General features: G+C 38.4%; 1 protein-coding gene across 1 annotated transcript in view; it reads right to left on the minus strand.

The window, feature by feature from the left end:
• DGKB (diacylglycerol kinase beta) overlaps positions 1-13,668 on the minus strand; it is a 293,858-nt gene that overhangs the window by 81,793 nt on the left and 198,397 nt on the right. Inside the window, exon 22 of the mRNA XM_072412954.1 lies at positions 3,013-3,103. Coding sequence (XP_072269055.1) covers positions 3,013-3,103 — 91 coding nt within the window. The remainder of the gene's footprint in view (positions 1-3,012; positions 3,104-13,668) is intronic.

The raw sequence follows: 13,668 nt of genomic DNA on the forward strand, positions 1-13,668 counted from the left end.
GTATGGTGTGTGTACTGGGGTGAAGTCTCACGGGGTGACATGGACACCAAAAAGTATAGTGTGTGTACTGGAGCGGAGCCTTCACTGGTGACCTAAATACGGGGGGAAGAACTGTGTGTGCTGAAGTGCAAATCTCACTAGTGACATTGATAATGCATAATGAGGCACGTGTAATAGACTGCAGATCCTAATGATGACACAAATAAGGGGAAATGAGCTTACTGTGTGTGTACTGGACTATATATCTTACTGGTGAGGTGAGAGGAGGTATTTGGTAAAAAGGATTAGGATGGGAGGAGTTGTTTCATGGACCTAAAAAGAAAAACAATGGCTGGTGGAATAGAAGGCCGTCATTGAAAATTTTGTTTGATGTTGTACATATGTTGATGCATAAAAAAGTATGTTATTATATGCAATGGTTAATAAAATGAGCTGCTATGGCCAATTTAATCCAACATATGGTGTTGTCTATTGTTTTAATGGAAAAGTTGGGTTAGATTGGGGAAGGTGCAGTTCATGGCTTCCTCTGCTGTGTCCTAGTCATGCAAATTATGACCCGTTATTATGAATATGTGGTTCCACTTCACCTATTTTCTACCTCCTATAGCCCACTGAGACTACCTGTCACAATGATGAGCAAACATGTAGGTGTAGGATGTAATAGATGTAAATAGATGTAAAGCAGGGTTTTTGAGCACATGGGCTTTTCAAAGTTTACTTACTGGAATGCTAAAAGGTATAGGAATCTTGGCTCAAGGAACAATAAACTGACCTGCAAGCACCCGGAGGGTTTCGACATGATATACCCCTGGTGCTTTACTAACCTTCAAGATTATTTTAAGCCTGGTTTTTATTTCTATCAATTTTGTTAGATGTGTTTTCAGCATGCTTTTTACCAATATATGAGCCCTGCATTTAGGGAGGTGTAAGAAGAGCCCATCATTTTCCAAATGTAGGCCAAAAAGGACTTGGACTGTTGCCAGAGGGGGATCTCAGTACCATGCAATTGCAGCAAATTGTTATGCATTTAGCATGCATTTAACACACTCCAGTTGATTTCTAGGGATGCCATGATGCATATCAACAGATGTAAAATGTATCGAAACAGTTTTCCATGATGCATCATAAATGCAACAAACATATGTGAATTAGACCATCACAACCCAAGCAACAACATAAAGGTTTATGCTTCGTAATATGTTGGCGCTATATAAATCCTGTATAATAATAATAATAATATTATTAATAATAACAAAGGTATTACCAGGACCTAAAGTACATTTGTTATGGCGGTTCAGAATTTATAAAATATTAATTCACAAACAACACACTGATGTACATAATAAGCTCAAAAATACCTAAAGGCTATTTGCATAAAGTGTCCCAAACTTGGTGCTGCATTTACGGTGAACGCTGGCTTTTATAATGCAGTATATATTTTAATATTGTTACAGAAAACACATCACATTAGAGATCCAATCTTTCTAAAACTAGTATTTCACTGCTTGGGTTTCAGCTGACAGTTTAAATGACTCATCACCTATTTATAGCATTCAAGCACTTAAGTGTCAAGACCTCTTCATCTGAGTTCATAGCTCCCCTCACCAGGCTACAATTAATACAAAGGAATCTCACTGTTTTTCATTTAGCTCACATGATGAACTATACAAAAAAAAAAAACAGACTCGAAGGTTCAGGAATTTAGAAAGGGTGTGGGCATTTTTGGAGTCCCTGAGAGATTTACAAAATGAACAAAAGTTGAACCCCTGACTGGGACCCTAAAGTATACAACCTTTGAGACGCGCCAATTTTAAACCATGGGTAATAATATAGAGTTGTCTCCCCACTTTGTGGCTACGGTATGACAGTTCTCTTTTTTATAGAAAGGACATCCATAAAGTTTTGGACTCTTTGGAATTTGGGCCATTCAGTCAAAGAGCAGTGGTGAGGTTAAGCATGATGATGTTTGGATCAAAAGACCTGACTTGTTTTATGCAAAAGGTATTCCATAAGGATGAAGCTACTTGAGAACCTTAACAGCACTCATCCAACCATGTCTTTGAGTTGGCTTTCTGTTCAATGGCACAACCATGCTTGAACAAAAAAACATGTTCCCCAAACAGGTCGAGTCAAAAAATATCAGCTTTGACTAGTCTGAATCTTTAACAGATCCACACATTACTTTTTTTTGTTAAAAAAAAACCAAAAAACAAAAACAAATTCTTCAAAGTTTTAAAGCAGAAATTAGGTTCCACTTTAAAAAATTCGGTCTTCGGTGTGAGGAAGTGCCTGGGCACCGCCATCTTCATCCATCTTCTTCTAGCTATGTCCCCCGATCTTGCACTGCACAGGCGTGTGATCGGGTGATGTAGCCTGCTTTAAATGAAAGTGCAGAATGAGATCGGAATTTTTTTCTCCAATGCAGGAAAAAGCCCCTTTTACGCATATCCGATCTTGGGACTGCACAGGAAGAGCAGCCAAAAGCCTCCTGAAATATGTGACGTATCCCGGGGGCGCTGCGCTCCCATTCAAGCAGAAGGGGAGGGGCTTCATCTATTTTTTATAAAAAGAAAGGTGTTTTAAAGAAAAAAAAAAAGATACCTTTTACTTTATATAAAAAGGTTATCTACCCTTTTATGTAAAGTCAAAATTTTGGTGATAGGTCTGTTTTGGTGATGTTCCTTTTGCAATAAGCATTCCTATCTGCCTGGTGCTTAATTCTTCATTCAATACTACTGAGCTGCACATGCTGATCATCCCTGCTTCCTCTGCGGTTCCAGGACTAAATCAACTCCCACTCTCCTGCATAAAGTTACACCATCACAGCCCAGCAAATGAAGATGGATGAAAATTGCAACAGGGACAGGAAGAAGGCAGAAAATGGCCATGTCTGTGACAGAGTAGGGGCAGGTGAGTATCACAAGGTTTAGTTCCGCAATAATAGTAACAAAATCAAACTTTTTGTTCTCATTGTATGTTGCAATAAATTAATAAAAGTCATTGATGATTTACCTCAATCTCGATTGCTTCATGCAGTTTTTTACATGTTGCAGAGAAGGTTTCAGATGTACCAAACTCAAAGTACCAAAATTTATTCTTCATTCTGAAAGGGAAAAAAAAAAAAAGTTTATGCATTAAATTCTTTGTAAAACACTTATTATAACTTGTTTTATTGGGACAATTCCAAATTTTTGGAAATGAGTAAGACAGAAACCTTCAAGAATGTAGACATTGGACATTCCACTAACACGCCCCAGTTTCATGGACTATAAAGAATTAATATGCAACAAAATGAGCATGGGTTCCGTTTATTACCACTAATTTCCAATCATACTGGCATCTTAGAATGGCAGAAATTAGGTAGCCAAGAGGTTCACCATCTCTCACAAGCAATCTACTTTCCCCTATCCCCACCACCATTCCACAAACTCCCACTACCCCAATAACCAATAACCATACATCACGTTATTTTAGGAAATGGCCTTTTTATTGGCTGCTTTACTGACAACCCCCTCCCCCTTTTTTTGTATGGACCCACCTAATATAAAAGACAGCTGCATCACCATAACAATATATCCATTAAAATCTCATTATAGCAACAACAGTATACCATCACCTATATGCTATTGCTCCCAGTCACACCATACTTCACTGGCTCGGGAATGAAGACCTTACTTGCAGCCCCCTTTTAACCACCAGTTAATGTAGGAAACACATTCTAAGATGACTCTCCCACCTATTTATCAACACGCCCAATGATGTCCCGTGAGGACCTCAACCGTCACTGCCATCGTCTCTCCACCAAACTCCCAATTAACCCCTCAGTCATCAACTCTGTCCTATTCTTCTCCTAATTGACCACCCACTTCCTGTCTGACCTCCTTATAACCTTTACCATACTTCTCTCCCACCATTCATAACTATCCAATCCCCACTTTTTTCCTGACCATCTGGCCACCTCTTCCTTTGCCTAACCCTTTCCTACCCTTGCTCCCCAGAGCACCTGGTCATGCTGGCCTTTCGCCTACTCGTTTTCGTCGCTAGCTCCAAGCTTATATGAAAGATTTAGAGCATTTAAGGTCAACAGCAAAAAGGAGATAACTGAAGAAGGAGGAACAGAGGGACCAAATATAAAAAAACAGTCCCTGCAGGAAGAGATGGGTGCTATGTAATATACAAATAAAGCTGAATCCATCAGATATAAAATACACATTAATTTAGCATTGTATCATTGAAAATGTAGGTGTTGCTTTTGAAATGCAAGCAGGGTAAGCAAACAAGATATCAGCCTTTTACAGTCCGTTGTACAGCAAGGTTCAAGAATCAGCCAATTATTGGTGCCAAGAAGGGACATGGGCTGTCCATACCTTTCTTGTTTTTTTTAAATAGATCTTCTTGGGCAAATCCAACAGCCCCCATATATGTAATTTATTTGTGTATGTAGCTGTTTTCCTGGAGTTCAGCTTTAAGCAGTAGGAAAAAATGAATAGCACACTGGTCTCCAGTGTGCTCATTTGTATGAAGCTAAGTCCACGTTGCAGTGCTGGGGTACAATTTAAAAACTATCTGTGCATGAAAAAAGCCAGTGTGTTGGGAAAATTGGACACAGTTCATGGAATAGTATGAATGGTTCTTTTTATTAGGCTTACTTACTATGAGGTTGACGCGGTACGATAAAGTAAACACAGTCAAGGTTCACTGAGAGAGTGAGCTTTTTACGAAAAAGAACATTCCCTCTGGGTTCTGGTCTCACACAAATTTTATTAAACGTGTCTAGCACTAAATATTGCTAAGGAAAATAATTGCTGCATCATAGATTTCATGTCTGGAGTTTTTATTTCATGCCTGTGCAGTATTTTTATAAAGCTGGACAAATCCAAACAACAAACATCAATGTATATATATCATTAGCTGTGTTTCACATGGCAGCTATTTCATTTCTGAAATGTTCTATAGAGCAGAGCTTAGACAGCTTTTAATGCCAATTGCATTATATATATGTGAGAGAAGAATGAATGGCCATATCAGTAGTCTGCTGCTCCTACACTATCCATTCAGATGTCTGGGGGCTGTTTTTAGCACACCAACCAGCATCTTATATTTTGCACCAGCTGAAAGTGATACCTAAGGAAGGTATGAAGGTAGGAGTCCGTATTGGGTGACCCTTCAAAATGTTTTCTAAAAATCCAGCCTCTCTCCACACATTGGACCTGATTTATTAAAGCTCTCCAAGACTGGAGTTGATAGACTATCATGGCAGAATCTGGATGATCCACCAAACCTAAATAGGGCCAGGTCCAGGACTGAACACATTTACCACCTATTATTTACCACCCATTAATGATTACCCTTGATTCATCCATAATAATCTATCTTCTCCTGTATTGAAGAGATTTAATAAATCAGGCCCATTCTAGTCACATTCTACCCCGCAGCTCCTCCTAACTTTGCAGCTGCTGCAGAACAAGTGGTATATTGTGGTCATATGTAATGATTTATTGCAAAAATAAACCTGCCTGTATTGAAGATGTTCGTAACTGGCTGACTATCTCTTCCTGTTGGCAGGATGATCTTCCTGTTTGCAGCTGTAAGGAGTGACCATGATGGTGCCAGTGACGGTTGTTAATCCTTATAGCCTATGAGGTCAATTGGCACCCAGGGAGATGGATTGTTACCCAGGGTTAAATAAATGGAAATTTCCAATATGAGAGGGAGACAGCCAAGGATCAGTGAGCAATAGAACTTGCGTTGGCCACCAGGTCGAAGAGGGCCTAGGTCTTCCATGCTTGTTGCCCTATGTTTTGGATTATGACTGAAGCCAGTAATAAACACTAACCCATGAGTTCTACAGGACATAATCCCATATAGATGGTTTAAGATTGCAAGTGTTAAGTGAAGACTAGCCTTTGGTGAAGTTAATGGGACCAACTAGTTTGCCAAGTTTGCCTAAGCGAATTACCTGAAAGAGTGGATCAGAGCCCAGTGTGACCTAGGCTAGCTCTATGGACCCGATGATGCTTACCCCCTGAACTCTGAGTGATACGACTTTTACTCAAGACATCGTTCATACCTAGACTGGATTTCTGGATTTCTAGAGGTATATAGAGTATGTTTAGTATTGTTTTGCTTATAGAGGGTATACATGGGCTTTGTTTAATGCTTTGTAGAGCTGCACAATGATTGCCCTATACTACTCTTTCTTACAATGCAAGCTCATAAGTAATTAAAAACGTTGAAAACAATTCACTCCCCCTATGGCTGAGAACCTATTTCAAAAGGTATTAAAAAAGAAAACAGAGTGGCTGCATATTATGTATTTGCTCTCTTTAACAAGTAAAAATGCTTGTAAAAATGTAAAAGTCTTATAAAACCCATTTTAAACCCTGACATAACAATATCAAAATTTACAATCAGTAAACAAACACCACATATAATCTTTAATTACAGGGCTGGCACATTTTTGCATGTGTAACAGCAAGGTTAATATTAACCGTACTCAGAAATTAGGTATATTTGTAGATTTCCTTTTAAAGGACATGACTCACGCGAGCAGTGAACCGTAGTAATTTGCAAATGCTTGTAACTTAGTATATTTAACCAGCTTCCTGTCTATTTTAAGGATACTGGACAAAACAGATTGTCCTTCTGTTCCACGCTGGTGTTGGTTGCAAAGGTTCTATCTTAGGAAGGAATCATGTGCAGTGTACGGGGAGTACAACATAAATTACAATAGAGATTAGTATATTAGTATATTGAAATGTATCATCCTCAGCACTGTGCAAGGGGAAGCAGACATATGTATGTAAATGAAGGGGATCCATTAAGTAACAGAGATATAGCAGCCCAGGTAACTGATATAGGGCCCATGGACAGGCGGCCCAGCATTCAGGGTGTCGATAAAACATCACCACTTGATTGGTGATATCAACCCAGCTGCCAAATACAATAATGTTTTCTTATAATGTTATCGCTAACTTGCAAGGTGAACCATTTGTCCTCAGCCAATGTAGACATCAGAGATACAGTCCTAGGACCGGGCCACAGGGTATGCAAAGGGAAGATCTCTGCAGTCAGCCCAGCCTTGGAGATGAGTCAGACCCTTTACTTTGTAGTTCTGCAGCTCAACAAAAAGGTTTTGTACCCAATGGGAGTACCTTCAATGCAGGTAAACGTTTAGCTGATTTGGTAAAACTATGAAGCCTGTGCAATTTGGTTCTATAGCCAGTAGAAAAGTTTTTAGCCCTCAATTGCACCAAATCAGTGAATCAGTTTCACCTTCTTTGGTGACAGGAAGGAACAGGAAGGCAACGACAAGTCTTCCCCAAATGGACAATGATCCTTCTTTATTCTCCCTGACCAATTTTTCATTAAGGTTGCATTTTTCTAGTGCCCTAGCACAGTAGCATGAGGCTGATCCTGCAATCCGCTCAGGGTGCACAGGTAGTCCAAATTATACCGGAGGACACATCCATACGTGAAATTGCAAGAAAGTTTTTTGTGTCTCCAAGCAGTCTCAAAAAGACATACCAGGACTCAGGTCTTTATGCAAGAAGATCTGAACAGGGCTATAGATAGGCAACAGCCCAGCAGCAGAACCGATATCTGGATCTATGTGCAAGCTAGAACAGGAGGAGCACTGCCAGGGCCCTACAAGATGACCTCCAGTGGACTACTTGTATTCATATTTCTGACACAACTGTAAGAAACAGACTCCATGGAAGCGGCATATTGGCCTAATATCCTCTAGCGGGACCTGGGCTCACAGCCCAGCATCATACAGCTTGATTAGCATTTGCTAGAGAACACCAGAATTGGTTGGTCTATTGAAATACAGGTCAGTTGTCTTAGACTTAGGATTTCATTCAGAATGAATGGCACTTGATGTGGATAATTCACCTACCATTCACTCTTAGTGAATGAAAGAATAATTGCATTAACTTTTGCAAAAAAATAGTTCCCTTCATTATGTGCAAGAAAATTAGATTTTTCCTTGCACATGATAGGATGGTTGATGTCATCCTATTTATTGCGGTAAGTGAATTATCCCTCTCAAAGAGAGAGTTCTTCAGCCCAATGTGTGCATGCTGTATTGTACATTGTAGTAAAGCATGGGGTACAACAAGTTGTAGATCCATTCTCAAAGGACAAAACTATCCCTTTAAACATTATCAGACACAATACTATCATATCTCATGACCTGTTCCCTTAAAGTGTCAGCAGACCTAATTTTTTAGGGTAATAAAAGAAGTTGTAGAGATTATCAGTGTCTTAAGTCTTTTACTTTGCAACTGCAAATTTGGACAAAGCTAATTATTTAAAAAAAGACAGTCTTTGCTTAGCCAGGAACAGTAATGAATTTAATAGATGCACTCTGCTGCCGTGTGACTGATCTGAATAAAGACATAAGCGTGTTCAGTTCCACCGCCGACTCACCATGCAGCTCAGAAGGCTGATCTATGTAGATGTCTCAGAACAGTTGTTACTGATGAACTAATTCTACTTTTAAATTGGTCTTGTGGCTTTTGGCAAGCATCTGTTTTGATAATTGAAGAGTCCAGCTTAAGCACCAGTGGAAAACTGTTTCTAACAAGCTCTCCGTGGTTACTAACTGCGCTCTAATTGAAGTGCTTGAACAAAATGTTACCAACCTGATTTGTACTTTACACCGCGGTAAGATGCTGTATGAGCCGCATAAATATATGAATACTAAATACTAGTTTTAAGAGGGCCGCATATCCAAACATATTGTGTTTGGGAAAGGCAGGGCATTGACATGCCAGCTGTGTACCGTGCAACAGAAAAGCTGTTTTTTTTTTCTACTTTTAAGTAGAAAAGATGATCTGCTCTACAACAAAACACTTATGTTGGTATAGGCATCGAGTGGAACTCTAGTTTAAACATATGCTTCTAGTTTTGGGAAGAGTGGCACCAAACATATCTCATTATCAGTAAGTGGAAATGTTAGAGAGTGATTTGTATTGGCTAGTGGTCATCAAGAGCCAGGACCAACCCTGATACCACCAATCAAGGAGAATGCTCCCCAATGCATAGGTGTCCTCATTGGCTGGAGTCAAGGGCAGTCCCCCCACCGACCAATGAACGCAAGATATTAGAAATGGTAATAGTAATGGTAGTGATCAAATATACATGGCAGGCAAAGCTGCCCACTGTGTAAATTAACATGCTAACTTCAATTACCTCAAAACAGCCTTTCTCGACTTCTTTTACATGAAAAGGGAAACCCTTGAAATTCAGGTCCACAGGGGAACAGTTTTAAAATTTCTATATTCACAGCTCACAGTACATTAGGGGGATGGTCAGTGGGAAGAATATCACCCCTACAGATAGCCAAAAAGATCATTGGTGACATTTAAACTGACCTGAGAGGCCCCCCAGCAACCTCTGGAGAAACCTTTGTTGAGAAACACTGATCTAGAATGTAGGATATCCCATTATGTGTGTGACACTGGTCACCAGAACAAGTAGAGAGGGTGAATCTCCCCAATGGGTACTGAGAGAACAAGAAGAACTTGGCAGAGAGTCTATTCCTTTCCCTCTCCATTAAACATTTTGGAAGTTATGTCACCTCTTAGCACTCTTACATTGATGATCACCTTACGTTAATGATCACCCAGTAGGTGTTCAGACCTGGGACTGGAAAACAGGAATAGTGGGAATCCTTTGGTGATGGCACAAAAGAATTACAGAACCAGAAACTCCCCAGCTCAGTACACCTTTTGTGGAGATTATAGTAACTGGAATCCCAAGAGATAAAAGAGACCATCAGATGGTTTTACTCTAGAGTTTCTACTAAAAACTAAAATTTTAGTTTTACTGGACTGAACTTTTTAGCAAAGTCTGCACAATTTTACTTTACAAATTTACTTTGTTGTTTGGCAATCTCTTAGCACGCAACAGCACTTTTTATTTTCTTTACAAACTATTAAAATGTAAACCTCCTAGAATTTAATCAATACGCATTCACACTCTTGGCTATTGTGTAGCGAGTACGTATGGATTTTCTCAAATTCTTCACTATCCTTGAGGCTTACCCATAATCTGGGACTAACAATAAGAATTTCATTATCTAGTCCAGTTCTTCTGTACAAATTTAAACGAGTTTTATCCATCAAGAACATGCTCAGTGTAACATTCGATGGCAGCCTAGGCATCTTTTTGTCATCAATTCTAAGGTGGTTGCATGTACTGTGTATGGCCATGCCAAAATATCATTGTAGGCTTATATTCAGGGAAGATTTATTGAAGCTTACCAAGACTAGAGAAGATAGACTATCCTCGGAGAACCTGGGTGATCCAGCAAACAATAGTTTTCCTAAAAATCATTTGCTATTGTTGGAATTGTTGGTATTGTTTTAATCCTAAACAAGATCCATCCTTTTGTTGCTGGATCACCCAGGTTCTCCCAGGACAGTCTATCTTCTCCAGTCCTGGAGAGCTTTAAAAAAACAGGTCCATACGTATTACTAGTATGCATACACTGAACATTGAACCAAACACTGAACCAAATATTAGATTCCAGGTCTGCTTTTACGTCCTTGTAGTTGTTACAACACAATGAATTGGTAAAATGTGAATAAAAATCATTAATAGAATTGTCTGGAGATGTCAAGTATATTGCAACCACCAGTTATGTCCACCACATGTCTGCCTCGCATAATGGTTGACTGAACCGCTGGCTGGCTTCACACTTACAGTTAGAAAAAAAAGTTGGCAAACCTACTCCCAGACAACCTTGAATTAAGAATTAAAAACAAATTGTGGTATAAAGAAGCTTGGAGAAAATCTATAATCACAGCTAAGTGAGTTCATCAGTTATTTACCAGCCGCATACGTGAATTCTGTTTATAGAACGCAGGACAGGCCAAGGCGAGCTGTGACTTTAAACCTCTAGTATCTCAACGCCGGAGGAGGAAAAAAATTGTATCAATCTTTTGATGACATAAAATTGTTATTGATCTTTGAGTATGTATCAAGGTCACTAAGTATCCTAAAGTAGAACATGCTTTGTATACCAAAAAAACTATTTGATTGGAGAACACAGATAGGAATTGCTTTTGGTTGAATTTAAACTATTTGGTCATCTAATGTTGCTTTACCATCAATAACTGTCAATACCCATCACTCCACATTTTCACTGGGGTCCACCAATACTGGGTGCTCATTAGAATGTAAGAGTGGTGAGAGGTGACATAACTTCCAAAATGTTTAATGGAGAAGGAAAGGAATAGACTCTCTGCCAAGTTCTTCTTGTTCTCTCAGTACCCATTGGGGAGATTCATCCTCTCTACTTGTCCTGGTGACCACTGTCACACACAAAATTGGAAATCCTACATTCTAGATCAGTATTTCTCAACTAGGGTTCCTCCAGAGGTTGCTGGGGGTTCCTTGAGCAATGAGCAGTTTGTGCCTCTCAGGTCAGTACAACTGACACCAATGATCTTTTCGGCTATCTGTAAGGGTGACATTCTTCCCAATGGCCAGCAATGTAAGAGGAATTCTTCCCACTGACCACCACACTAATATACTGTGAGCTGTGGATATAATAATTATAGCAGGGGTTCCCTGAAGACCCGGAAGTTATTTCATGTTCTTCAGTTCTTCAGTTTTCCTATGTTAAAAAGTTCAGTAAACACTGATCTAAAGTTATAAAGGGAAAATGTAACAGACCAAAATGTTCAGTTAATAGAAGTTCATTGTTAGGGTTTACATAGTCCTTGAAAAAAAGTAAACATATAAATCTTCAATGCAGACTGAGCTCCAGGAGGAAGAGAAGACTGAAACTCAGGGCTTAAAGCCTGCAGAGCCAACCAGAGAGACCGGGCAGACATACTTGGCCAAATATGTTCTTTCCATAACTACAAACTGGTTTCTTTACAAAGAGACAAGAATGAAACAACAACCCACCCTGTGGTCACCTTGCCCACAGAAAACCAACCATGCTATGAACAACCAACTTTTGTTCAACTTTAAGAAAATGTTCGAAGGATGAAGCGGAAATGAAGTAGTCACTTTTTTTTGTCTTCCAGCTACAAAGGTAAGCTGAAGGTAAGGTTGTCAAGCACCCTTAGAATACAAGGCTTGTTGGCTGGGAATCAGGATCTTGTCTTCTGCAAAAGCATTAACAGCCTAATTAGTTATCATCATCAACCCCATGCTGACTATAGAGACGGAGTGCATCAAAAAAAAGAGCCATTTCATTATTGCCAGCTCGCCTGCCTTCTCATAGTTCAATTCAGAGAGAGAGAGAGAGAGAGAGAGAAAGAGAGAGATAATCAAAATTATAGAAAGAGAGATAGTTTGACATATTGTAGATTGTTGAATCGAATCAGTTAACTCAAGATATAAAGAAAGAAAGAAAGAAAGAAAGAAAGAAAGAAAGAAAGAAAGAAAGAAAGAAAGAAAGAAAGAAAGAAAGAAAGAAAGAAAGAAAAAGAATTTTAGAATAGGGAGAGAAGGGGACAGAAATAGGGAAAAAATGAAGGAAAGGAGAAAAGAGGAAAAAAAAAGAGTGATAGTCTTAAACAATGCTCCAACATGATGGAGATGACAAAGGGTGGACTGATTGAAGAAAAGAAAAAACAAGTAAAGTAAAGATTAATAGATAATATAAATAGATAGATAGATAGATAGATAGATAGATAGATAGATGAATATAGGGATAGATAGATAGATAGATAGATAGATAGATAGATAGATAGATAGATAGATAGATAGATAGATAGATAAGCATTCATAGATATTTGATTGATTTGGGTTCCCTCTCAAATGTTATATGCTGAGATGTAATCATTGATGAAAAAATAAATCAATAGATAGATAATAGATAATAATATACATAAATATAAACATTGGGTACATGGAATGATATTAAATAGAGCTACCTAGATAAAAAAAAAATAATGAATGAATAAGGCTAGATTTATGTGTAATGACATCATGATGACATCACTACATAATTTGAAAATTTATATCAAATATATTGACAGATAAGCATATATATATATATATATATATAAACATATATATATATATATATATATATTGATATATAGATAAACAGAATGATAGACAGAGAGATAGATAGATAAATAGATAGAGGGATAGATAGATAAACAATTTAACTAATTCAGGATAATTTAAGGTTCATGGGTAGTGATGCACATAAACCTTGATCAAACAATAAAACATAGTAAGTATTTTACCTTCCTTAAAGAAAAAAAAATCTATGAGTCACTCACTTATATGATGAAAGACATGACAGTAATATAATGTTCTGATCTGGATTAATGTTAGTACCCTTTAATGGGACGAGGAGGGGATTAATAATACCGTTCTCTCTGCTGCATTTGTACTGCCTGGCAATCATTCAGCTTACTCTAGCTGAAAAATAAGAGTCTTCTTGTACTATTGCAGCCCATGTTAATTACTGTCATTGTCTCATCAGTGGTTTGTTTACGACAGATACAGATGACAGAGACATACTGAGACTCTCTGTCAAGGGCATCAGCTGATGAGAAGACTGTCATATGATCTGTGATACAATAATCATTGCTTTACTTCTCTGTAAATAGATATGAGATGGCTGGATGGATAGAATGATGGATAGATAGATAGATAGATAGATAGATAGATAGATAGATAGATAGA

The sequence above is a fragment of the Pyxicephalus adspersus genome, chromosome 5 (genome assembly GCF_032062135.1).
Source record: "Pyxicephalus adspersus chromosome 5, UCB_Pads_2.0, whole genome shotgun sequence".
Taxonomy (NCBI): domain Eukaryota; kingdom Metazoa; phylum Chordata; class Amphibia; order Anura; family Pyxicephalidae; genus Pyxicephalus; species Pyxicephalus adspersus.